Raw genomic sequence first — 27,877 nt, forward strand, 5'->3', positions numbered from 1 at the left:
AGCATTATTTACATAGCCAATATGGAAACAGCCTGTGTGTGATAATAGATGAATAAAGAAAGTGTGATTGTTTTATATGTACATAAATACTGTATATGTACTTAAATAATGTATATGTATATAAATGTGATTTTTTAAATATGTATATGTAATATTCCATGGTGCGGGTGTGGAATATTACATGGGCATAAAAAATAATGAAATCTTGCCATTTGCAACAACATGGATAGATCTAGAGTGTATAATGCTAAGTGAAATAAGTCAGAGAAAGACAAATACCATATGATGTCACCCATGTGGAATTTAATAAATAAAACAAATGAGCAAACAAAGAAAAAAAGAGAGACAAAACAAAACAGACTCTTAAATACAGAGAACAAACTGGTAGTTCCTAGAGGGGAGGTTGGTGGGGGGATGGGTGAAATAGGTGAAAGGAATCAGGCTTACATGATGAGCACTGAGTAATGTATAGGATTGATGATCCTGAAATGTACACCTGAAACTAATATAACACTGTATGTTAATGATACCTGAATAAAAACAAAACACAATTCTGGGATTTGGAAATTCTTACTTAATTGGATTCAACATTTTTAGCAGTCATTTGTTGAACGTTTTTAGTGCTTCCCCTGGGTCAGGTGCTTCTTTACTAGACCTCTAATCTGGTCACTTAAGGGAATGAAGAGATTCCATTGTTCCAGAAAAGGAAATGTGGCAATGGCAGTTGATTTTACCAAAGCTCGAAGAAGTCCATTGAAACCCCAAGCGGAGTAACAAGACCAGGGAAATTATCTGAGAGTGGAGAGTAGAACTCAGTTTGTGGGCAGTTAGAGGATGCTCTGGATTGTAAAGGGGGGTTGTGAGAACTGAAAATTACAGTTCCCTTCTAAGCAATACACGGATTTTAAATTGCAACAAAATTTACTAAATTGACACTTCAGTTTTCTCAGGGTCGTACCCCCATACTGATGATGGTGTATACAGCAAGCTCTTTGGATGGATGGGGAGCTGTCCACAATACTTTGGACTCACATAGTGAGTATTCCTTAGGTCCTTTCTCAGGAGAATAGATGATACAGATGACACTGGCCTGTTTTTTTTTTTTTTTCCTTCTGGTTAGAGTACTTGAGATTTAGGGGACAAGGCTGCTAGGTCTTATAGCTTTAAAAGTATCAATGTGATTAAGTAATCACCTTAACAGATATCTCTGCAGGTCATTGTAACTGAAATTCAAATTAGCAGGATCAGATTTTATTTTATCGAAGCTATTAAAGTAATCATAGTTCTGAGTTGTTCTGAGAGGGCAATTCAATTAGAGTGTATTGGGTGAATGTAGAATTTTCTCTGGTCCCACAGTATCTGCCATGTGCTTTCAGGAGAGTTGGCAAAGATCATTAAAATGTAGTTTATGGATAACAAGTTATGGAGAACAGGTAAATGTTCCCGTTACCATGATTTTAGATTATGCACTGTGAGAAGTCACTAAGTGCTTCAGCAACACTGAGCTGGACATATATTTACTTAAGACTATGATGAATAAACAAATGTTTAAAACATGCAGTTTGAACATCCCTCAAAGGGCTATTAATTCTTTCAAACTTTAATTTTCTCCCCCATTTCTCCTTTTCTTCCTACCTATGTGGCAGTGTTAATGAAAGAGATACGTGATATGTTCAACTACAGTTTCTCCCTCAACTTCTATATGTTCCATGGTGGCACCAACTTCGGCCTCATGGGTGGATCTGCAGTTTTGGACAATTACCTCCCTATGATCACAAGCTATGGCAAGTACTTGTCCCCCACAACTGTCTCCAACCTAGCCATCCCACCATTTGAGACTGGAGTTCCTAAGGTGGGTCTCTGGAAATAGTCACTGGGACTGTTCATCTGTTTTGCCTTTAACAAATGCTGGAGATTGAGGGTTTAATATTTATTCTTCTTGATGGTATTAGAATTTACCAACCCCTAGAATGTAGGCTGTCTGGGACTTTGCAGGCAGAGGCATTGGTTGTTTAATCTTGTCTATCCACTGTGCACCCTAATTTTTAGAAGTTCACTGCAAAACCAGTTACTTTGGATCTCTTGATAATACCAGGGAATTGATTAGTAGGTATTCCCCAGTCTATAACTCTACTGAGAGACCAAGTGAAAAGTCAAGAGTGAAAGAAAGGAAGAAGTTTAATTAGAAATTGAATAGAAGAAGCCAGTGGATTGGAGTAGTCTGGGCTCTTATCCAGGACTTACTAGATATCCAGGGAATGCCTTCAGTTGAAAGCCTTAGAGAGTATGGCAAATGTCTCCTGGTTTGGACTAATTGGGACATGATATTTTCTTGTCTAATGCCAAAAGTTTTTTCTTCCTTTTTTTAAAAAGTTTGTTTATTTATTTTGAGAGAGAGAGAGAGAGAGCGAGAGCGAGCTCACTGCCCCTCTGGGGAGGAACAGAAAAAGAGGGAGAAAGGGAGAGAGAGAGTATGTGTGTGAGTAGGGGAGGGCCTGAGAGAAAGGGAGAGGGAGAGAGAGAGAAAGAAGAAAGAGAGAGAATGAGAAGGGGAGGGAGGGAGAATCCTAAGCTGGCTCTGCACTGTCAGCACACAGCCTGACTCAGGGTTCGATCTCATAAACTGTGAGATCATGACCTGAGCCAAAACCAAAATTGGACACTTACTTGACTGAGCCACCCAAGCACCCCAAAAGTTTTTCCTGCCAAAACTTCTATATTAAGGATCCTTTTGCTCAGTGCTAATTTCTTATATCTTCCTTTGCTGAAGCTGGAGCTTTCCTGGGGAAAGTGACAAATTTCTTTATATTTTTCAGGGTATGGGGCACTGCTAACAGAGAATGGAGAATATACATCTGAGTACCTCGTATTTCAAGAGTTTTTTACCTCTTCTTTTGGTATCTAGCAACAACCTCAATCTGAAGGATAACTCAGCTTCTCAATTCGTCTCTGTCTTGTGAAGAGGAGATTGAGGGAATGGATAAAAATGTGTTTTTTGGGAGATGTCCACTTTATTTTATCATTAGGCACTGGGGATTCAAATATACACAAAATACAGGGCCCACCCTCTAGGTGCTCAACATCTAGGCCTATGTTTCTTAGTCTTGATTGTACATTGGAGTCCTCTGTGGAACTTGTAAATGCCAGAGGTGCCAGGCCCTTCTCAGAGCTGTTAGATAAGTATGTCTTTGTTGAAAAGAGGGGGGGGGAGGGGCAGAATCTGAGCATATTTATTTTCCCATTGGACTTTAGCAGATTCTGATGAGCATCCAAGGGTTTAGAGCTACTGGTCCAGCAGTGGGCTTGATGTACCACCTCCTTTTCCAGGACAGCAGGGCATCCTGCCTTAGAGCTGAAATAGATATGAAAGGAATCTCACTCAATTACTGCCTACCTCATGGTTCTTTCTGGAATTGGGAAGAACTGGGCCCTTCATTCTTGGTGGTTTGGGGATAGCAGGGTAAATGGTGCCCTTGAATGGGTTGGAGGAGGATCTCAGAATGGCCCAATCTCCTATTTTTCATTGCAGGGGTTCTCATGCCTCAGCGACCAGATTTAATACCTAAGGCAATATATAAGTCACTGCTAACACCATACTACATTTCACTGTGGGATGTCATACCCTACCTAAAGGAGGTAAGCTTTTTCTGGGTGTAAAAGCATGGGATAGCCTTTGGACAGAAGAGAGAGGAGGGAAAGGCTTAGCTCAAAGAATAGGAAGTAAATTACTAGGGAACCCAAAACAATCCTTAGCCATTTTAATTCCTTCTCCTAATTTTACAGTTCAGAATAATAAACCTAGAATAATAATTCGGGAACATACAGAAAATTTAAATTTGAAGAAACAGTATAAACATTACAGGATATTAGGAAATGTCCTTTCAATAGTGTAGCCAAGAAGAGATCCCTGCCTTCTGAAGATGGTTGCAATAAAGGCACACTGATTGAATCTAAGGCAATGATTTTTAAACTTTTGGTTTAGTAGGGGGACTCCTTCAAACTCACTGCAATATTCAGTACATAAGGCATGTACTGGTTAAATCAAGGATGGTAATTCTAAGGCTCTGTACTTACATCCTATGAGTCAGCCATCCTTTCCCTAGGATGGCACATATTAGGATGGCCCATGTGCCACTTCTGACTTACCTGTAGGGTTTGAAGGAGCACAGTTTGAAAACTGTTGGTCTAGAGGAAAACCTGCAGAGTTATTCGCATAATACTTAGTAAACATTGGTGTTTGGAGAATTGTATTGTCAAGGTGTTGTTTTGGGGAACTTCCAGTCTAATAGGGAGGAAAGGTGAGTACAGTAGCAATTAGGGAGTCATGGGTCCTACAGTAGAGGAATGAAGGCAGCACAGCATTGTCAAGGGAACACAGTGTTGTGTTAAAGAGTCTAAGCTCTGGAGTCAGACTAGGTTTGAATCTTTGCTCCAATATTTACCTTGGCGTGCTCATTTAACCTCATTCTAAGTTTCCTTATCTGGAAAATGAGACTAATAATTGCACTGACCTCACAGGAGTGTGGTGTGGATTAAGCCACTAATATCTGAACCTGGCACACAGTAAGTGCTGTGTGTGCGCTAGCTGCTGTATTATTATTTAGAGATATGGCCAGCATGCTGGACAATCACAGGACCCAAGATTATATCCCAGTTGAGGTGATTTTGAGATCCAAAGGATGATTAGGGGCTTAATGTGAGGAACAATAGAGTAGAATAGAGGAAGGAAAGGAATTTGAGGCATAGTGGACACCATTTGCAAAGACATGGAAGGAACTGCATGCTTGGGGAACTGCAAATAGGACTGGAATGAAAAGTATTTGTGGGACAGCACCAAGTAAGGAACCAGGTAGCATATGTTGGAGGGCCTTTGTGTTTTGTTTTAACCATTTTCTTATGGAATTTTGAAGATATGAACAAATGGCAGAAAAAAAAGTAATGAACTTCTATGTGCTCAACACCCAGCCTCAACTTTATTAATATATGTTTCATGTAATATTGTTAAATGAAATTAATATTGTTTCATTTATACACTTGTCCCCTTCTACTCTTTTTAACATTTTTGAGAGAGAGAGAGAGAGTATGTGTGTGAAAGGGGGAGAGGGGCAGAGAGAGAGAGAGAGAAAAAGAGAGAGAGAGAGAGAGAGAGAGAGAGAGAGAGAATCCCAAGCAGGCTCCACATTGAGCTCAGAGCCCGATGTAGGACTTGATCCCACGAAACTGGGATCATGGACCAGAGCTGAAATCAAGAGGCAGATGCTCAACTGACTGAGCCACCAGGCCCCCCAAGATTATATAATTTCAGCTACAAATAATTCAATATGTATCTGAAAAGATAAGAACTCTTTCAGTGATTTACTAGGAAATATTTTTTAATAGTTTTTTTTTAATTTTGTTTATTTATTTATTTTGAGAGAGAGAGAGGAGGGGCAGAGAGAGAGAGAGGGAGAGAGAGAATGACAAGCAGGCTCTGTGGTGTCAGCACAGAGCCCTACTCCGGGCTTGATATCACCAACTGTGAGATCATGACCTGAGCTGAAATCAAGAGTTGGAAGCTTAACCTACTGAGCCACCCCTGTGCGTCTCCTGGAAAATATCTAGTAATAGGCTCTCTAGAAGAAAAAACTCTGATTAGTAGTGTTTGCCAATTCCTGTTGTCTAAGTACTCCCACTATAGCTAATTTTAAGCCTCTAGCATGACAACACTGAATACAGAGGTAAAATACAGGGTTGGGAAGAGATGTGCACAATTGGCCCTCATGAGCTGGTCCAGACTGGCTTATAGCAGAGCACTGCTGAAAATCATAAAATATCCAGGGTTCAGATTTCCTCAATTATCTCAAAATTTTTTTAGCATTTAGTTGTTAATATCAGGTCCAATTGAGGTCAGTTACACATTGCATTTAGTTGATAGTCTCTTAAATCTCTTTTAATCTAAAGTTGTTTTTTCCATCTGTTTATTGCATTTATTTGTTGAAGAAGCTGTAGAATTCCCCACTTTCTGGATTTTGTTGATTAGGTCCCCATGTATCTGAGAACATATCTTTATATTCTCTACATTTTCTGTAAACTGATTTAGATGCTTGATGAGATTTAAGTTAGGTGCTTTTTAAAAAATGTTTATTTTTGAGAGGGGGTGGAGGGGCAGAGAGAGAGGGAGATACAGAATCCAAAGCAGGTTCCAGGCTCTGAGCTGTCAGCACAGAGCCCGACATGGAGCTCAAACCCACAAACTGAGAGATCATGACCTGAGCTGAAATCGGATGCTTAACTGATGAGCCACCCAGGTGCCCCTAGCTTAGGTGCTTTTTAAAATATTGTTTGCAAGTATACTTCATAGGTGGTGCTGTTATATTTTTTATGCATCATATTCCAGGCACATAATGGCTGGTCATTTCTGTGTTCATAATTGATCAGTGGGGTTCAGGAGTAGTTAGCCCAGTCTATCCATTGTCAATGTTCCCATCAGCCTTTTTACCTAATGGTTTTAGCAGTCATTAACAATTATTACCTACATCCAATATTTCATTAAGGCTTTTAAAATAGTATAATTCTGGGGCGCCTGGGTGGCTCAGTCGGTTAAGCGTCCGACTTCAGCTCAGGTCACGATCTCGCAGTCCGTGAGTTCGAGCCCCGTGTCGGGCTCTGTGCTGACAGCTCAGAGCCTGGAGCCTGTTTCGGATTCTGTGTCTCCCTCTCTCTCTGCCCCTCCCCCGTTCATGCTCTCTCTCTGTCTCAAAAATAAATAAACGTTTAAAAAAAATAATATAATTCTAATTCTATCATTCCTTCTGCATGTATACACATGAAGTCTTCTACGTAGAAGAACTTCCCTTCACTAATTTTCCTGTCACCTTGATGTACAGTTTGTAAAGAAAAGTTAGGACAGAAATTCAAATATTTTCTTTTATCAGAAACTGAATTTATTCCTGGATATCCTCCAAAGGTGACCAATGGCGTGTTTTGCTGTTATTGTCTTTGATTATAACTCACAATTAAAAATATTATTTTTAATTGAAGTATAGTTGACATGTAATATTATGTTAGTTTCAGGTGTACAAGATAGTGATTTGAAAATTATGTACATTACAAAATGCTCGGCACAATGAATACAGTTACTGTCACCGTACAAAGTTATTATAGTATTACTGACTATATTCCCTATGCTGTACTTTTTAACCCCCGTGATTTATTTATTTTATACTTGGAATTTTTACCTCTTAATGTCCTTCATCTATTTTCTTCAGTCTTGCCACACCCTCCCATCTGGCAATCATCAGTTTGTTCTCTGTATTTATGAGTCTCTCTGTTTGTTTGCCTTGTTTTTCAGATTCCAGATATAAATGAAATCACATGGTATTTGTCTTTGTCTGACTTATTTCAGTTAATATAATACTCTCTAGGTCCATCCATGTTGCTGTGAATGGCAAGACTTTATTTTTTATGGCTTTATTTAAAAGTAAATATTTATTACTTCTTTGGCCATTCATCTATCAGTGAACATTTAGGTTGCTTCCATATCTTAACTACTGTAAATAATGTTGCAATAAACATAAGGGTACATATATCTTTTCAAAATAGTGTTTTTTATGGCTTTATTTAAAAGTAAATATTTGTTACTTCTTTGGCCATTCATCTATCAGTGAACATTTAGGTTGCTTCCATATCTTAACTATTGTAAATAATGTTGCAATAAACATAAGGGTACATATATCTTTTCAAATAGTGTTTTTGTTTCCTTCAGGTAAATGTCCAGTGGTGGAATTATTGAGTCATATGGTGTTTCTATTTTCAAATTTTGAGGAATCTCCATAACTGTTTTCCACAGTGGCTACACCAAATTCCCACCAACAGTGCATGAAAGTTACTTTTTCTCCACATCTTTGACAACACTTGCTATTTTTTATCTTTTTGATATTAGCCATTCTGACTGGTGTGAGGTGACATTTCATTGTGGTTTTGATTTGCATTTCCCTGGTGATTAGTGACATTTAGAACTTTTTAATGTGTGTATTGACCATTGGTATTTCTTTTTTGGAAAAAATGTCTATTTAGGTCCTCCGCCTATTTTTTTTTTTTTGATTATTTGTTTTTTATGGTATGAGTTCTTTATGTGTTTTGGATACTAACCCTTTATTGGATATATAATTTGCAAATACTTTCTCCAAATCAGTAGGTTGCCTTCTCATTTTGTTGATGGTTTCCTTTGCTGTGCAGAAGCTTTTAGTTTGATGTAGTCCCAATTGTTTATTTTTGCTTTTGTTTCCCTTGCCTGGGGAAACAGATCCAAAGAAAGATTGCTAAGGGTTATGTCCAAGGGTTTATGGCCTGTGTTTTCTTTTAGGAGTGTTACAGTTTGAGGTCTCACATTGAGGTCTTTTTTTTAAATTTTTTTTTCAACATTTATTTATTTTTGGGACAGAGAGAGACAGAGCATGAACGGGGGAGGGGCAGAGAGAGAGGGAGACACAGAATCGGAAACAGGCTCCAGGCTCTGAGCCATCAGCCCAGAGCCTGACGCGGGGCTCGAACTCACGGACTGTGAGATCGTGACCTGGCTGAAGTCGGACGCTTAACCGACTGCGCCACCCAGGCGCCCCTTGAGGTCTTTAATCAATCAATTTTAAGTTTATTTTTGTGTTAAACATGGTCCAGTTTCATTCTTTTTGTGTGTAGCTATCCTCCCCAACACCATTTATTTTTTTTAATGTAATTAATTAATTAATTAACATTCAAGTTAGCATATACTGCAATAATGATTTCAGGAGTAGATTCCAGTGATTCATCCCGTATGTGTAACACCCAGTACTCATCCAAACAAGTGTCTTCCTTAATGCCCCTTACCCATTTAGTCCCCCCCCCCCAATACCTCCAGCAACCCTCAGTTTGCTCTCTGTATTTAAAAGTCTCTTATGTTTTGTCCCCTTCCTTGTTTTTATATTATTTTTGCTTCCCTTCCCTTATGTTCATCTGTTTTGGATCTTAAATTCCACATATGAGTCAATTTATATGATATTTGTCTTTCTCTGACTGACTAATTTCACTTAGCATAATACCCTCTAGTTCCAGCCACAATGAGAAATACTCCATTGTGTATATATACACCACATTTTCTTTATCTTTCCATACTTTGGCTATTGTTGATAGCACTGCTATAAGCATTGAGGTGCATGTGCCCCTTTGAAACAGCACACCTGTACCCTTGGATAAATACCTAGTAACCTCATCACCATTTATTGAAGAGACTCTTCCCCATTGTATTATTGCCTCCTTTGTAATAGATTAATTGTCTTATTGTGGGCAAGGTTGGCTCTCTTCTCCTCAGGCCAGAAGTTGCTTTGGAGGGACACTGGTGTAGGCCAGAGCTGCCCAGAAAGTATGTAGTGGGGCAGTTGTCACTCTGAGGGGACTCTGGTCCCAACTGAGGCTGTGCTTTGGGACCTGCTTTGGAAGGGTGCCTGCCAAAGCTGGTCTGTAGGAGAAATCCAGGGTGGATCAAAAGGTGCTAGTAAGGTAGATGGATAATGTCAGAACTGGCTTGCTTAGAAGGACCAGGAAAATGGCTCCTATCAGTGCTTCTGTTCTGGGAGAAATCACCTACAGATCTCTGACCCTCCTGAGGCACATGCCCTAAAATCAAACAATAAATCTCCTTTTGCATAACCCAGCTGCTTTTCAAACTGCTGCCTCTGTGCTGAGTCTTGGACCAAGTGATACATCATTCTAGCTCTTTAATGGCAGACACTTTGTTTCCTATAGCCCTGTGATTCTCCTGCAGTTAGGCCCTGTGTGACTTTCAAAGCAGATGTCTTCCTGGTATAGGTCTCCAGGACTAAAGGTGCCTGATGTAGGGCTTGATCCCCTCATCCCTCAGGGATGAGGAGTAATACTGTAATACTCCTGTAATTGCCTGTAATACTCCCCCTGCTTATGAGATGGTGTGCCAGGGGTTTGGTTCCGTTGCATCTTGGCCTCCTCTTTATGTTTCTAGCTATGGAACATCAGTTTTGCCAGTCTTTTGTTTTCAGAATGAGCTGTACAATGTTCACCTGTAGCCTTGATGTATCTGTGGGAGGAGATGAGGTCAGAATCTTTCTCTGCCATCACGTTTCCAAGATCCTCCTGAAAACTTGCCCTTCTCTCTTTTTTTTTTAATGCATTTAACATATTTCTACCTCATTGCAGTCATTCCTTTTTTCCCCCCAATGGAAAGATCATTTAATGTTTTGACCCCAATCCATGGATAGATATAAGCAAGTTACAATATTCCCTAAGGCTTAAGATAACAATGTTACCCTTGAATTACATAATTTTTATAGCTAGTTTTTGACTATGGGTAATTTATGGATTCTGAATATTATAACCAGAGCCTAGCCTAAAAATCATATGGTATTGCAAAAAAAGATGCATATTGGGTTGATCTGCAATCATTAGAAAGTTAAGGGGTGTTTTCTTTCATTAGCATTGTTGCGAGTAGTTTCTTCTTCCACTGGTATTGCTAAAAATTGCTGTTTAAAATTTTCTATGCACCACTAATTTAAGACAACTATGCTAGATTAAGTTGTTTCATACTAGTTCATTTAGGGTTTCCATTTGCACTCCTCAAAGGTTTTATGTATTTCTCAAATGCTTCATGACTCATTAATTTATCCAGTTCTGAAGGATTATTGAGTGTTACCTTGATCACTACATAACCATCTTTGAAATAAGATTTGTTGACAAATCCTGGATTTTCTGCAAGACTTCATCAATTTCAGTTACTTCTCCTGTTAGAGGAGAATAGAGTTCACTAGCAGTTTTCACACTTTCCAAAGCACCAAACTTCTCTTGTTTGTTCAATTTTGTCCCAACTCAGACACACTACAGTAAACAACATCTCCTAAAGCTTCCTGTACAAAATTGCTGATTCTCACTGTTCCAATACCATTTTCTGTTGTTATCCATTCACATTTCTGTGAATTTACTCTTAGAGAGCAGAGCGGGTGCCTGCACTCAGCCCCTGGCCCATGGCAGGCAGGGTATGGCAGGTACAGAGAGGGTTTCCAGGCTGCAGGCCGCATGCTCTGTACCGCTCCTAGTGCCCTGTGCCTGCAGTCATTCCTTTTGATACTCAAATTGTCCCATCTCCTTTAGGCTGGCTCCTTTGCCCTCTTGACAGGAGTCCAATAGCTTTTGATATCTTCTTTGCATTTTGGTCCCCCAGGATGTTTCAGGCTGTGTGGCTCCACAGACTTGAGTATTTCTCCAAGGCAGTCTGAAGGGCCATGTTTTTATACTGAGAAACTTGAACATTTCCCTGAAAGTTGTAGGAAGCTATTTTATTTTATTAAAAAACTTCTAATGTTAATTTATTTTTGAGAGAAAGAGAGAGAGAGAGAGAGAGAGAGAGAGAGAGCAAGCGAGCATGAGCTGGGGAGGGGCAGAGAGAGAGAAAGGGAGAAACAGAATCTAAAACAGGCTTCAGGCTCTGAGCTGTCAGCACAGAGCCCAAAGCGGGGCTCAAACTTGGGAAGGGAGAGATCATAACCTGAACCAAAGTCAGGCACTCAACCAACTGAGCCACCCAGGTACCCCTGTAGGAAGCTATTTTAAAACTTGGTAATTTGATGACCAGCTTTGCATTTCAGAATGATATCTTTGGTAGCTCTATGCGGGAGGGAGTAGACTGAGGCCCTGTCAGAACACTGAAATTGAGTAGAAATCTACAAAAGTGGAGTTTAGATAATGGGAGTGAAGGATTAGATATTTTGAGTCAGACTCTAAAAGAGGTGATGACTCGTTGATGGGAGATATTGGAGAGGAAGAAGAGGGGGAGACATTGTTCATGCTTTTTACCTTCTTGACTGGGTGGTTGGTGTTGCTCTTTTGGGAAAGGAAAAAGAGTAGGATGGGTCAGTGTGGTGAATACAGTTTGGGAGATACTGTGTTAGAATCATCTAAGCATTTTCAGATGAGGAAGTCCAGGGGTGCCTGGATGGCTCAGTTGGTAAAGCATGTGACTCAATCTTGGGGTTATGGGTTCGGGCACCATTTTGGATATATAGATTACATTAAAAAATCATTCACTTAAAAAAAAATTTCCAGATAGAGAAATCCAACAGATGTGGGGGTTAATAGACATTAAGTGCTTTAGGTCAGTGTTAGATAAGCAGATTCATGAATAGAATAGTCATAGTCAGGCCATGGGTTAGGATAATTTCTCTTAAGTAGGCTTCACGCCCAGTGTTGGAGCCCAATGTGGGGTTTGAATACACCTGAGATCAAGACCTGAGCTGAGGTCAAGAGCCAGAGGCTTAACCAAGGGAGCCACACAGGCGCCCCAGGATGATTTATCTTAGTGTATGAAGGTACAAGAGGAGAAGGCCAAGGGTAGACAGAATCTGGACCTGGAATGGAGTTCCTGAAATCTGGAGTCTAGTCCAGACTCTATTATGAATTGTTGAGCAAGTTCAACAGATCAGTCTCTTTCCTTGATTTCAGCTTTTCCATCTGAAAAATAAGAATACATTACTGTCTAGCACATGCAGAAATATATGATGCTGGTTTGGAAAACAAAAAGGCATTTATATGTGACACTTAAGCATGATTATCATTACATATTCCTTTGTTATACTCCTGTCCTTGAGACTCTTGGGGCGATTCCTTTGGAAAAGTGGGCTTTGGGTTCAGGTTTCTGAAATTTTTCTCTCCAACCTGATCATGTAGCCTGGTTTTTGTTCCTGTTTCTGCCACAGGCCATCAGCTCTGTCAAGCCCATTTGCATGGAGAAGCTGTCTGTGAACCAGGGGAATGGTCAGTCCTCTGGGTACATACTTTATGAGGTTATGATCTCCACTGGTGGCCTCCTTACCACAAAGAATCATGTTCAAGACCGAGGTCAGGTAGGGGCCAGTGGATGGGTCCCCCAGTGACATTTCTCTGCTGGTAAAATCCAGCGGTGTGGCTAAAGTGAATTTCTAAATGATAGTCAAATATTTTTGACCTTCAAAAAATCATCACTATTTCTTAACCTCTGTCACTTCAGTGAAATGTTTGATATGTAAGCTACCGCTGTCATAGGTCTAAGATATGTAAACATTCCCAGGGTGGGAGTACTCATTGAACCCTTATAGGAGTTGATGGGATTCTTTTTTTTTTTTTTTTTTTTTTCTGAAATTTATTGACAAATTGGTTTCCATACAACACCCAGTGCTCATCCCAAAAGGTGCCCTCCTCAATACCCATCACCCACCCTCTCCTCCCTCCCACCCCCCATCAACCCTCAGTTTGTTCTCAGTTTTTAACAGTCTCTTATGCTTTGGCTCTCTCCCTTTCTAACCTCTCTTTTTTTTTTTTTTTCCTTCCCCTCCCCCATGGGTTCCTGTTAAGTTTCTCAGGATCCACATAAGAGTGAGACCATATGGTATCTGTCTTTCTCTGTATGGCTTATTTCACTTAGCATCACACTCTCCAGTTCCATCCACGTTGCTACAAAAGGCCATATTTCATTTTTTCTCATTGCCATGTAATATTCCATTGTGTATATAAACCACAATTTCTTTATCCATTCATCGGTTGATGGACATTTAGGCTCTTTCCATAATTTGGCTATTGTTGAGAGTGCTGCTATGAACATTGGGGTACAAGTGGCCCTATGCATCAGTGCTCCTGTATCCCTTGGATAAATTCCTAGCAGTGCTATTGCTGGGTCATAGGGTAGGTCTATTTTTAATTTTCTGAGGAACCTCCACACTGCTTTCCAGAGCGGCTGCACCAATTTGCATTCCCACCAACAGTGCAAGAGGGTTCCCGTTTCTCCACATCCTCTCCAGCATCTATAGTCTCCTGATTTGTTCATTTTGGCCACTCTGACTGGCGTGAGGTGATACCTGAGTGTGGTTTTGATTTGTATTTCCCTGATAAGGAGCGACGCTGAACATCTTTTCATGTGCCTGTTGGCCATCCGGATGTCTTCTTTAGAGAAGTGTCTATTCATGTTTTCTGCCCATTTCTTCACTGGGTTATTTGTTTTTCGGGTGTGGAGTTTGGTGAGCTCTTTATAGATTTTGGATACTAGCCCTTTGTCCGATATGTCATTTGCGAATATCTTTTCCCATTCCGTTGGTTGCCTTTTAGTTTTGTTGGTTGTTTCCTTTGCTGTGCAGAAGCTTTTTATCTTCATAAGGTCCCAGTAATTCACTTTTGCTTTTAATTCCCTTGCCTTTGGGGATGTGTCGAGTAAGAGATTGCTACGGCTGAGGTCAGAGAGGTCTTTTCCTGCTTTCTCCTCTAAGGTTTTGATGGTTTCCTGTCTCACATTTAGGTCCTTTATCCATTTTGAGTTTATTTTTGTGAATGGTGTGAGAAAGTGGTCTAGTTTCAACCTTCTGCATGTTGCTGTCCAGTTCTCCCAGCACCATTTGTTAAAGAGGCTGTCTTTTTTCCATTGGATGTTCTTTCCTGCTTTGTCAAAAATGAGTTGGCCATACGTTTGTGGGTCTAGTTCTGGGGTTTCTATTCTATTCCATTGGTCTATGTGTCTGTTTTGGTGCCAATACCATGCTGTCTTGATGATGACAGCTTTGTAGTAGAGGCTAAAGTCTGGGATTGTGATGCCTCCTGCTTTGGTCTTCTTCTTCAAAATTCCTTTGGCTATTCGGGGCCTTTTGTGGTTCCATATGAATTTTAGGATTGCTTGTTCTAGTTTCGAGAAGAATGCTGGTGCAATTTTGATTGGGATTGCATTGAATGTGTAGATAGCTTTGGGTAGTATTGACATTTTGACAATATTTATTTTTCCAATCCATGAGCAGGGAATGTCTTTCCATTTCTTTAAATCTTCTTCAGTTTCCTTCAGAAGCTTTCTATAGTTTTCAGCATACAGATCCTTTACATCTTTGGTTAGATTTATTCCTAGGTATTTTATGCTTCTTGGTGCAATTGTGAATGGGATCAGTTTCTTTATTTGTCTTTCTGTTGCTTCATTGTTAGTGTATAAGAATGCAACTGATTTCTGTACATTGATTTTGTAGCCTGCAACTTTGCTGAATTCCTGTATCAGTTCTAGCAGACTTTTGGTGGAGTCTATCGGATTTTCCATGTATAATATCATGTCATCTGCAAAAAGCGAAAGCTTGACTTCATCTTTGCCAATTTTGATGCCTTTGATTTCCTTTTGTTGTCTGATTGCTGATGCTAGAACTTCCAGCACTATGTTAAACAGCAGCGGTGAGAGTGGGCATCCTTGTCGTGTTCCTGATCTCAGGGAGAAAGCTTTCAGTTTTTCCCCGTTGAGGATGATGTTAGCTGTGGGCTTTTCATAAATGGCTTTTATGATCTTTAAGTATGTTCCTTCTATCCCGACTTTCTCAAGGGTTTTTATTAAGAAAGGGTGCTGGATTTTGTCGAAGGCCTTTTCTGCATCGATTGACAGGATCATATGGTTCTTCTCTCTTTTTTTGTTAATGTGATGTATCACGTTGATTGATTTGCGAATGTTGAACCAGCCCTGCATCCCAGGAATGAATCCCACTTGATCATGGTGAATAATTCTTTTTATATGCCGTTGAATTCGATTTGCTAGTATCTTATTGAGAATTTTTGCATCCATATTCATCAGGGATATTGGCCTGTAGTTCTCTTTTTTTACTGGGTCTCTGTCTGGTTTAGGAATCAAAGTAATACTGGCTTCATAGAATGAGTCTGGAAGTTTTCCTTCCCTTTCTATTTCTTGGAATAGCTTGAGAAGGATAGGTATTATCTCTGCTTTAAACGTCTGGTAGAACTCCCCTGGGAAGCCATCTGGTCCTGGACTCTTATTTGTTGGGAGATTTTTGATAACCGATTCAATTTCTTCGCTGGTTATGGGTCTGTTCAAGCTTTCTATTTCCTCCTGATTGAGTTTTGGAAGCGTGTGGGTGTTCAGGAATTCGTCCATTTCTTCCAGGTTGTCCAATTTGTTGGCATATAAGTTTTCATAGTATTCCCTGATAATTGTTTGTATCTCTGAGGGATTGGTTGTAATAATTCCATTTTCATTCATGATTTTATCTATTTGGGTCATCTCCCTTTTCTTTTTGAGAAGCCTGGCTAGAGGTTTGTCAATTTTGTTTATTTTTTCAAAAAACCAACTCTTGGTTTCGTTGATCTGCTCTACAGTTTTTTTAGTTTCTATATTGTTTATTTCTGCTCTGATCTTTATTATTTCTCTTCTTCTGCTGGGCTTAGGCTGCCTTTGCTGTTCTGCTTCTAGTTCCTTTAGGTGTGCTGTTAGATTTTGTATTTGGGATTTTTCTTGTTTCTTGAGATAGGCCTGGATTGCAATGTATTTTCCTCTCAGGACTGCCTTTGCTGCGTCCCAAAGCGTTTGGATTGTTGTATTTTCATTTTCGTTTGTTTCCATATATTTTTTAATTTCTTCTCTAATTGCCTGGTTGACCCACTCATTCGTTAGTAAGGTGTTCTTTAACCTCCATGCTTTTGGAGGTTTTCCAGACTTTTTCCTGTGGTTGATTTCAAGCTTCATGGCATTGTGGTCTGAAAGTAAGCATGGTATAATTTCAATTCTTGTAAACTTATGAAGGGCTGTTTTGTGACCCAGTATATGATCTATCTTGGAGAATGTTCCATGTGCACTCGAGAAGAAAGTATATTCTGTTGCTTTGGGATGCAGAGTTCTAAATATATCTGTCAAGTCCATCTCATCCAATGTCTCATTCAGGGCCCTTGTTTCTTTATTGACCGTGTGTCTAGTTGATCTATCCATTTCTGTAAGTGGTGTGTTAAAGTCCCCTGCAATTACCACATTCTTATCAATAAGGTTGCTTATGTTTATGAGTAATTGTTTTATATATTTGGGGGCTCCGGTATTCGGTGCATAGACATTGATAATTGTTAGCTCTTCCTGATGGATAGACCCTGTAACTATTATATAATGTCCTTCTTCATCTCTTGTTACAGCCTTTAATTTAAAGTCTAGTTTGTCTGATATAAGTATGGCTACTCCAGCTTTCTTTTGGCTTCCAGTCGCATGATAAATAGTTCTCCATCCCCTCACTCTCAATCTAAAGGTGTCCTCAGGTCTAAAATGAGTCTCTTGTAGACAGCAAATAGATGGGTCTTGTTTTTTTATCCATTCTGATACCCTATGTCTTTTGGTTGGCGCATTTAATCCATTTACATTCAGTGTTATTATAGAAAGATACGGGTTTAGAGTCATTGTGATGTCTGTATGTTTTATGCTTGTAGTGATGTCTCTGGGACTTTGTCTCACAGGGTCCCCCTTAGGATCTCTTGTAGGGCTGGTTTAGTGGTGACAAATTCCTTCAGTTTTTGTTTGTTTGGGAAGACCTTTATCTCTCCTTCTATTCTAAATGACAGACTTGCTGGATAAAGGATTCTCGGCTGCATATTTTTTCTGTCTAGCACCCTGAAAATCTCGTGCCAATTCTTTCTGGCCTGCCAAGTTTCAAAAGAGAGATCAGTCACGAGTCTTATAGGTCTCCCTTTATATGTGAGGGCACGTTTACCCCTTGCTGCTTTCAGAATTTTCTCTTTATCCTTGTATTTTGCCAGTTTCACTATGATATGTCGTGCAGAAGATCGATTCAAGTTACGTCTGAAGGGAGTTCTCTGTGCCTCTTGGATTTCAATGCCTTTTTCCTTCCCCAGTTCAGGGAAGTTCTCAGCTATGATTTCTTCAAGTACCCCTTCAGCACCTTTCCCTCTCTCTTCCTCGTCTGGGATACCAATTATGCGTATATTATTTCTTTTTAGTGTATCACTTAATTCTCTAATTTTCCCCTCATACTCCTGGATTTTTTTATCTCTCTTTTTCTCAGCTTCCTCTTTTTCCATAACTTTATCTTCTAGTTCACCTATTCCCTCCTCTGCCTCTTCAAGCCGAGCTGTGGTGGTTTCCATTTTGTTATGCATTTCGTTTAAAGCGTTTTTCAGCTCCTCGTGACTGTTCCTTAGTCCCTTGATCTCTGTAGCAAGAGATTCTCTGCTGTCCTGTATACTGTTTTCAAGCCCAGCGATTAATTTTATGACTATTATTCTAAATTCACTTTCTGTTATATTATTTAAATCCTTTTTGATCAGCTCATTAGCTGTTGTTATTTCCTGGAGATTCTTCTGAGGGGAGTTCTTCCGCTTGGTCATTTTGGATATTCCCTGGCGTGGTCAGGACCTGCAGGGCACTTCCCCTGTGCTGTGGTATATACCTGGAGTTGGTGGGCGGGGCCGCAGTCAGACCTGATGTCTGCCCCCAGCCCACCGCTGGGGCCACAGTCAGACTGGTGTGTGCCTTCTCTTCCCCTCTCCTAGGGGCGGGATTCACTGTGGGGTGGTGTGGCTCGTCTGGGCTACTTGCACCCTGCCAGGCTTGTGATGCTGGGGATCTGGCGTTTTAGCTGGGGTGGGTAGGCAAGGTGCTCGGGGGCAGGAGGGGCAGGCTTAGATCGCTTCTCCTTAGGTGATCCGCTTCAGGAGGGGCCCTGTGGCAGCGGGAGGGAGTCAGATCCGCTGCCGGAGGTTTGGCTCCGCAGAAGCGCAGAGTTGGGTGTTTGCGCGGAGCGAGCAAGTTCCCTGGCAGGAACCGGTTCCCTTTGGGATTTCGGCTGGGGGATGGGCGGGGGAAATGGTGCTGGCGAGCGCCTTTGTTCCCCACCAAACTGAGCTCTGTCGTCAGGGGGCTCAGCAGCTCTCCCTCCCTTTGTCCTCCAGCCTTCCCGCTTTCCGAGCAGAGCTGTTAATTTCTGACCTCCCAGACGCTAAGTCGCGCTTGCTGTCGGAACACAGTCCGCCCGGCCCCTCCGCTTTTGCAAGCCCGACTCGGGGGCTCTGCTTGGCCGGCGAGCCGCCCCTCCGCCCCGGCTCCCTCCCGCCAGTCCGTGGAGCGCGCACCGCCTCGCCGCCCTTCCTACCCTCTTCTGTGGGCCTCTCGTCTGCGTTTGGCTCCGGCGACTCTGTTCTGCTAATCCTCTGGCGGTTTTCTGGGTTATTTAGGCAGGTGTAGATGGAATCTAAGTGATCAGCAGGACGTGCGGTGAGCCCAGCGTCCTCCTAAGCCGCCATCTTGCCGCAACTCCGATGGGATTCTTTAAGGAGACTTGGGAGGAGCTTCAGAAGTCCCAGTTCTTATTGTACAGCAATCCCTACATTTAAATAACACATTAAAATTGGCTCTTCTCATTTAATTCACAAAACACTCATCTAAGATATTTCTTACAAATGACACGTCAGAGAAGTTTAATGGTTGTTGACTAGAAAACAGCAGAGCTTAGTGGAAAGGCTTCAACATTGCACTCCAAGTTAAGAGCTGGTGGAGTTTCCTCAGGTCTTGGTGAAATTCTCCTTCTCTTACCACCTCTGTGCCATTTGTGTCATCTTTTTCCAAAGGTGCTGGTCCTCCTGAAGGTGACACCCTTCCCTCCTTCACCTGAGCTGCAGACCCAGATTCCCTGTTTGCTGAACATTTTTCTTCACTTAGATATTATGTGTCATTGACTTTTCAAACTCCTCACGTCCAGCACCAGATTCATTACCCTCCTCATCCTGTGCTCCTTACATCAGTCCACAGACTTGTAGCCTCCCAAACTGAAAATGCTGCTTCCTTCATTCTCTCTTTATACCTTGTTCTCACTTGGCTCCTGCATGGTGCAGTATTACTCAGTGGGTCTTTCTTTCTTTCTTTCTTTCTTCTTTTTCTTTCCTTCTTTCTTCCTTCCTTCTTTCCTTCCTTCCAAGTTTATTTATTTATTTTGGGTGGGGGAAGGACAGAGAGTGAGGGAGACAGGATCCCAAGCAGGCTCTGCAGAGCCCTACTTGGGGCTTGAACTCAAGCACTGCAAGATCATGACCTGAGCCAAAAATCAGGAGTTGGATGCTTAACCGCCTGAGCCACCCAGGCAGCCCTCAGTGGGTCTTCTTTCAAACTCCATGCTGATATTGCCTTAGAAGCACCCTTGTATCTTTCCTATACTACCGTTAGAGCCTCATAACTCTATTTCAGATAGCTCACTTTTCCCCTCTTCCTTGCTAAATCCCTCCCTCACAGTGCCACCCATTTCCTTCCCAAGGTAAAATCCTCAGCATTCCACCTGTCCCGCCTACAGTCTTCCATTGATTTTCCCAGTCACTTGCCCATATGTTTGTAAATAGCCTGTACTCTGCTGGGGGTCAGGACTTGTTACTGCCTCCTCTGTGCATCTGTGGCATTCTGTTCTCAGCTTCATGTTAGCTATTGTGAAGTGTTCTAATCATTTCTTTGTGTCACTCTCCAAGTTTCTCAGTGGCTGGGGTTCTGTTTTAAGCTTGGTGACTCCTTGCCCAAGTTATTCAATAAATACTTACAGAGTATATACACCTTGTAATTAGACTCTAAATAGCTTAAAGAGTGAATTCTGTGTTCTATATAGTATTAACATTTGTGTTTTTAATATTTGTGGATTCTAATTTTTATAGTTTCCTAGTCCAATTTCATTTGAAAATTATAACCTAACTCAAATAATCTCAGAGGAAAATTATGTATCCTTCTGTGGTCCTGCATGGCTAGAGCAGATTCTTGAGGGTGACTTCATCTGAATCTGAAGCAGTATAACAGGTAATAGAAAAGAAATGGAGTATGGAAACCAATTTGACAATAAATTTCATATATTAAAAAAAAAAAGAAATGGATGTACATCCAGATCATTCTTAAAATGAGAAATAGTGGTGGCAGAAGCCTTTCCAGATTAGGATCTGGGGAAACCTGGAAGATTGGATTTATTATGAGAATGAACCATGCAGGCCAGACAGGTGGATGCCTGCTGTACTTGTAGCCCCTGCCTCCCCTTAGGCCACCATTTCTTTTACTTTTTTTTAAGAGAGAGAAAGGGTGCTAGCCATAGAGAGGGAGAGAGACACAGAAAGAGAGAATCCCAAGCAGACTGTGTGGATCCATCCAGGTGACCCTGACCACCATTTCTTTCACAATATCCATTAATTCTATACCTTCCTTTTCTCCTCATTCCTTGAAGGTCTTTTGAGTTTCATTATTTCCCTCCTTACCCTGTAGTATAGCCAGGGCCTATATTTGGCACCAGGACATTTTTCTTTGGACTTTTCCTTATATATCTCGTGGCTCTATTGCTTTGAATATGTTTTAGGTTTGTGAACTTGTAGTCACCTTGTAATATTATGGGAGACAAAGTTAATCATTCCCCTAGAACTTGCCTTCTTTGCTTTTCCAAGGATCATTTTGTCCCTTTTCTTATGAGGACCTAATAGTGCTCTTCTCTTTATTTGGCAGGTGTTTTTGAATGAGAATTATCTAGGGGTCCTGGACCATTTCACTAACCAGCTGACTATTCCCACCAAAATGGTATATAATCCAATGTTAATATAATCCATGGACTAATAGTTCAATGCCTGCCCAGGCCACAGGCTCATTGTAAGCATGACCTGGCCCAGTGATAGCCTGTTTTCTCTTCCACTTTGGAATGTTCCTTGCATAAGAACTCACCAAGGATGAGGGAGAGTTGTATGTGTTTCTAAATTATGGGTATACATGCTTTGGGTGAACAGAACTTCACCACATTGGATATTTGCTGCTCAAAAAAACTCTAGGTTTGTTGCCAGCCTCAAGAGTCTCTTGTAAAATATCCAAGTGACTATTTTCTGAAAGGTTTGCTATGGGGTTGGGGGTGAGAGTGGGGGAATATGAAGAGCAGGAGCCCAAAGGTTTGCCTCTAGAGCTGGATGTCTGCATGTTTCTGAGGTCTGCTGTCTGTCTGTCACCCTGCATATGACCTCATCTGAGTTTCAGAGGATTCTTAAGAGATCTACAGAAGAGTGCTTGAGTGGTACCCATTCTAACTGGTCTGTCTTGGACAGGACTACAAGGATATCCCAACACTGAGGATCCTGGTGGAGAATCAAGGCCGCCTTGCCTATGGGCAGGACATCAATAAGGAGAGAAAAGGTGGGCCCCCTTCCTTCCAAGGGTGGAGAAGGTTGAGACCTTAAGGCACTGAATTCCTGTCATTCTGAGGATAGTCATGACCAAGTGCTTGGTTTGGAAGACAGCAGGATTTCTCAGCCAATGAGACAGTCATGTGTAGAAACAATGATGAAGTCTTGCTTTGCTAGGAGAGGATGATGGTGCTTTCCCTTAAGTGTGTTCTCTCATTACCAAGCCAGAGGAAGTCTTTCCTCTTCCAGAAGGGTTTTAAGGAAAGCTGTAAAAAATATGATTAGAATCACTCACTGGGACCTTTGATTTTTTTCCTTCCCTAGAGCTCAGTGTCTGCATGCTGGCCTCCCCCTGGGATCCTGGACGCAGAGTCACACACACCTTCCTTCCCCTGCTCCAAGTGCTTTAAAGTACTTGGGAGTTAAAGGCAGCCTGAACTGCTGTGCTGGCCAGACCTGGCAGGAAGTGCAGTGACTTTGCACTGTTAATAGGGAGATACAGGTACACCTTAAGAGGTATACGTGTGTAACTTAAGGAAGAATTTATGTAGGATTTTGCAGAAATCTTCCATATGATGAGGCCATGAAAGCATTCTCCTTCAGGCAGAGCCCTAGTCACAGCCTATTCACATCTCTGTGTTCACATCCCTGCTAGTCTTGTGTTCCCTTTATTCCCCTCCTACAGGATTAATTGGGGATATATATCTGAATAATTCTCCATTAAGAAGATTTAAAATCTACAGCCTGGATATGAAAACTAAATTTCTAAAAAGGTGGGTGCCAGACCATTGACTCAAGGTGATTAATCAAAGTTGTTTCCCATTTAGAGATGGAAAGAAGCTCTCTGAGCTTCTAGACTAACCTTCTTGGTTTTCAGATAAGAGAAGGCAAGATCCAGAGTGTTGAAGGAAATGACCCCAAGTTTCACAGTTGTCTGGGGCAGAGTGGTGACCATCCCCTCATTCACCTAACTCCTGGTCGGGTGGGTTTTTTCCTCCATCATGCCCCCTGAGAGGCATATGATTGTGCTATAAAGGGGATTCCAGGCTCAGGTAGAAAGGAGCCTTACCTCAAAAGTCACAACTGACATAAAGAAGGGCATGACCTTTCCACTGGTGTTTGACTCTCTCTTAGGGACCTTCCTAACATTTGGAAACCAGTCTCATTCAAACCTCAGGGCCCTGCCTTCTTCCTTGGTATCCTGAGAATGGGTAATTACCCCAAAGACACCTTCATAAAAATGGAGGTTAGTGATATTTCTCCCCTGCCTATGTTCTCCTACCCCCATCCCAAAGGAACATTTGAGAAAAAAGCTCCTTGGTGCGTGGACCCTGCTCTGTGAAAGGAAATGTAAGCTCTCTGGGACCTCAGCTACTCCATAGCCAGCTGGAGGCTGCCCCGCCCTGGTGTTGATGAGGGTGAGAGGTGGATACTTAACACATGTGACGGAGACATAAGTAGTGTGTTCTAGTGGGAACAGTTGTAGAATCCACTGCATGAAGAATTTGGTGAGCATGATCCACCTGTCCCCAGACATAATCCAAGATGTTGAGTCCCTCAGCCCCTTCAGAACACACATCCAGTCTGTGGTGGGGATATTGAGATTCTAATGCACATTTACTGCCATCCTAAAATTCTACAACTCAAACTATGCTTTGGGCCCAGCATGTTTTGATGAATATCTGATGGTAAATGGAAATACCCTTTCTGCCTTTGGGCAGATATAGGGAGATGAGTTAGAAATAAATGCCTTCCTTCTTGAGGCTAGGTGTTGAGCCAACCCAGTCCAAGAGAAATATCATAGAACTGTCCGGGTAATCTTCTATATAAGGCCATGTGTGGTAATCCATTCTTTCTGAGTGTGTCTGTGACTAGGATCAGGTGTGTTTATGGTGTGTGTGTGTGTGTGTGTGTGTGTGTGCCTTCACCCTTGTGTCTTTACATTTAGAACTCAGATCTCGAATCCTCCATTCCAATCTTTTTCAGGGTTGGACGAAAGGTGTAATATTCATCAATGGACGAAATCTGGGGCGCTACTGGAATATAGGTCCCCAGGAGGCCCTTTACCTTCCAGGACCCTGGCTTCATCCTGGATCAAATGAGGTAAGCTCCCCCACTATACTCCCTCATCCCAGTCCATGTCATTTGCCTTTGCCTGAAAAGAGTCATAACTTGACTCTTATAGCCACCAAACCTCCTTCCTCTTGACAGATCATTGTGTTTGAAGAATTTAGACCTGGCCAGGAGATCCGGTTCACAAACATATCTCATCTAGGTATGGTATTCTGGAGGGTAAATTTGCAGCATCTGAGATCATCCTTCTGGATCTTTCTAGCTGAGCTAGAGATAAAGAAGGCAGAATTTACTATCTTCCAGGAACCTGAACTCTTCCTCATTGCCTTTGCATGATAGACAGCTTTTCTCTTATACCTGGCATAGTCTGCCATCACTTCCTGTTTCCAAATTCCTGACTAGCTGACTCCTCTAACAGTCTTAACCCAACTCCCTGGGCCTCCCTTTCTTCTACACATTTCCACAGTGGTTTCTGGATACCTGCCTCATAGTAAACCAAGGTCCCAATGTTTTCTATTTCTTGCCTTTTCTGAAATATGTTTTCTATTACTCTCTCTTATGCTACCATGTTTGGTCATTCCAAGGCACTTTTCATAGTACTGCTTCTCAGGTTGCCACAGGGAGGGAACACACAGCCCAGTCACCACGACTAAGAAGGCTGCAGACCCTCTGTGCTTGCCCATAGTGGATGATTGGTGCCTGTGTGCCCAGCCTCCCTGATCCTTTTGTTGACAGCAGGGTCCTGATGTTCTTTTGGAGAATCATCCATGCTCCCTTCATTAGAGTCTTTGTGGGACTGATAATCAACCTGCCCTTCTTCCCCACCTGCAACTGTCCTTCCCTGCCAAGGGTGGGCATATGATATACAGGAGACCAATCAGATTTTCTTTTCCAGGATATTGAATCTTGAGTGGTGTGACATAAAGTAGGAAATTGTGATGAGTCCCATCCCCGGGGATGTGAGTAACCTACCCATCCTGACACCTTGGTTGCTGGAACTAACCTGTCTTCTCAACTTATCCCAATTTCTGCTTTGGGCCCACCATCCACTTCCTAACTTGCCAGTACATTTATTTTTTGGCATAGGTTAGGTAACCTTTTTCTGATGCTTATAACAAAATAAACCTACTCAGTGCACACTCTGTCATATTGCTTCAATAAAGGTTGTTCAACCACCAAATAAAATGCTAAAAAAATGAGAATATGGTCAGAATACTTGACCTCACAACTGTAAATCTGAAGCAAAAGTGATCTTTCAAGGAGATTAAATAAATGTAAATGTTAATACAGGAAATGATAGGCAGTTCATATACACTCTGCATTTGCAATGTTTATATAAAAAAGGTACTTTCCTTTTACCCTATGGTGCTTGTTCCATATCACACCACTGGCTTTTTCATACTCAGGGGAAAGGCCTCCTTCTTTGACACATATGACAACCAACTACCTGGTCCACTGCTTCCTTATCACCTTATTATTCTTTACCCACCTCCTGGCTACCACCTTTGGTACCTGATTTGCAGTTCTTGATTCTGGGATCACCCAGTCCTCTGTGTGCTGTAACCCTTCTGAGGCACAGCAAAGGCACAGGGAACCATTTAGGTGTCAGTGGTAAATCAACTTTGTGGCACAGCCTGGGCAGGCAGAAGGGAGTTCTGTTGAGCTTCACTTTCTAAAGCCATGCAAATTCCAGCATGGTATAAACCAGCCCTGGGGTTAGTTGACAGGCTTTTTGGGAGCTTGGGAGAGTGGGTCACCACAGAGGTGAGCTGGCACTGCATCAAGGCTGCTGAGAAGACTTCCAACCCAAGACCAAAAGGAATCATAACCGGACTTCAGACCAGTTGTACAAGGAGCTGCATTCCTCCAAGAGTAAAGATCCTGAGTCCCTTCTGCATGTGCAAATGCCAGGAGAGCAGCAGCACCCAGGTGGACCAGGACTTCCACAGCCCAAAGAGGTTGAAGAGCATGAATTCCCTGCTTGGCCCTTCCTTCGCTGTTCCGCCACACTGCCCCGTCTCTCAGTCCAAGCTGCCAAGGAGGAAACAGCAAGCTGGAATCAGGGATCCTTTCCTCTATCTCTTGCTTCCCCTCCCACCATCACCCAGAGCTGGAAAGCATCAGTGGTCCCATATCGAAGCCTCTGACTTCCATAGAGCATAAGCCTTAGTGTGGGCATCAACTGGAGGACTTGTTAAAACACAGATTGCTGGGCTCCATCCCCAGAATTTTTGGTTCAGTAAGTCTGGGGTGGGGCCTAAGGATATGCATTTCTGCCAAGTTCCCAGGTGATATCAATATTACTGGTCTGAGGACCACATTTTGAGCTCTTTTATCATAGAGCAGGATGGATCTCAACCTGTCTCAACACTATTATTCTGTTGGGCCAGATAATTCTGTGTGGTGGGGGCTGCCTGTGCATTGTAGGATGCTAAACAGTATCCCTGGTCTTTATGCACTAGATGCCTGTAACACAACCCCCCAATTATGACAACCAAAACATGTCCAGATACTGCCCAGTCTCCTCTGGGAGCAAAATCCCTCCAGGTGAGAAACACTGCCATAGATCAAACCTGGTTCTCCTAGTCAGAAGTTATGTTTTCCCTACATTACAGGAAAGCACTAGGAATTGGGGCCTTGGGGATCAACCCTTTATAAATAAAAGGCAAAGGTGACAGAATTTGGGAAATCCTCTCTTAAGACAGTAGTCCTATCAATGACTCTGTTTTTCTTCTGTATAATCCTAGTTCTGAATGACAGAAACAGCTTATTCTTTCTTTTTTGCACTGTTTTTGAAAGAAATTCCAATATTCTCACAGATAAATGGATTCCTAGAGTAAATTTCAGTTAAAGTCCTATATAGACTAGGGTGAAAAGAAAATCATGTTAAACTTTTACAGATATTACTCTATAAACATATAAACACAATATGGTGCGATGCTGTAAAAGGTACAGCTCATTACAGTTTCCTGGCCTTCATGATTCCTTAGTGTTCCAGGTAATGTAGAGAACACTCAGGCCAGTCAAATACTCTCACCTAATCCATGATATCCTAGTTGAAGTAGCTTTAAGGCAATTTAATGTCTTGTTTTTCCCCTGATAATCATATGTTAGTGCCTCGGGTGAAATACTAGGTTAACTATAGCCTAAATATAATTTCTCCACTCAAGTGAGTTGCAGTGTGAATATTTGTCCTTCTTTAACTGTTTTGTCTTTAGGGTCAATCTGTGTTAAGTATAGAGATACTCAAGCAAAATTTAATCAGATTGAATATTTTCACCTAGATTCTGCCAAAAAGGTCAACAGGGGCCCTGTTTTACAGGGGCAGGCTGAAGAGGTTGGGGCTTACAGAGAAGTCTGTTCTCTCCTGTATTACACAGAGGCATTTGCACAACAGCAGTATTTCTGTCCATAAGTTTTCTACCCTTCTAACCATAGGAACACAAATCTGGGAAGGAAGTGGAGAACGTGAAACCATTCTGTAATCTACTAAAAGCTTAGCTGGTTTTCTCCCTTTAATTTTTTTTTTAATGCAACCTAAATTTGTACAGAATATGCAAGATTTGCTCACTTTTGACAAATGCATGGAAGGAAAGTTAAACAGCATGGGGGTCTGGAAGGTCTTTATGTTTGTTATCCTCTGTAACTTGATATTCCTCAGGGGATACTTGCTCTCCATTGCCATGTCAGTGTAACACTATCGACGTCCAGCCGATAACTGATTCACCATCCCTGGCTTACTAACATTTAGATGAGCAAATGTCTCACTAGTTTTGAATGACCAGAAAAAAATCCTAATTGGCAGTCCTCCATTTCTGAAGAGACTACAAAACCAACCCAACAGAGAACCTTATATTCTGGAGAAAGGAGT

The 27,877-nt window shown here is 41.7% G+C and overlaps 1 protein-coding gene across 1 annotated transcript in view; it reads left to right on the forward strand.

Moving 5' to 3' along the window:
- Positions 1–24,342, forward strand: part of LOC125177294 (beta-galactosidase-1-like protein 2) — a 59,718-nt gene extending 35,376 nt beyond the window's left edge. The window contains exons 10-20 of the mRNA XM_047879462.1: positions 951–1,035; positions 1,647–1,784; positions 2,817–2,897; positions 3,530–3,636; positions 12,735–12,881; positions 21,272–21,343; positions 21,856–21,943; positions 22,619–22,706; positions 23,068–23,179; positions 23,920–24,036; positions 24,145–24,342. Of these exons, the coding sequence (XP_047735418.1) occupies positions 951–1,035; positions 1,647–1,784; positions 2,817–2,897; positions 3,530–3,636; positions 12,735–12,881; positions 21,272–21,343; positions 21,856–21,943; positions 22,619–22,706; positions 23,068–23,179; positions 23,920–24,036; positions 24,145–24,342 (1,233 nt within the window). The remainder of the gene's footprint in view (positions 1–950; positions 1,036–1,646; positions 1,785–2,816; positions 2,898–3,529; positions 3,637–12,734; positions 12,882–21,271; positions 21,344–21,855; positions 21,944–22,618; positions 22,707–23,067; positions 23,180–23,919; positions 24,037–24,144) is intronic.
- The last annotated feature ends 3,535 nt before the right edge of the window (positions 24,343–27,877 follow it).

This window comes from Prionailurus viverrinus, chromosome D1 (assembly GCF_022837055.1).
Source record: "Prionailurus viverrinus isolate Anna chromosome D1, UM_Priviv_1.0, whole genome shotgun sequence".
NCBI classification, from domain to species: Eukaryota; Metazoa; Chordata; class Mammalia; order Carnivora; family Felidae; genus Prionailurus; species Prionailurus viverrinus.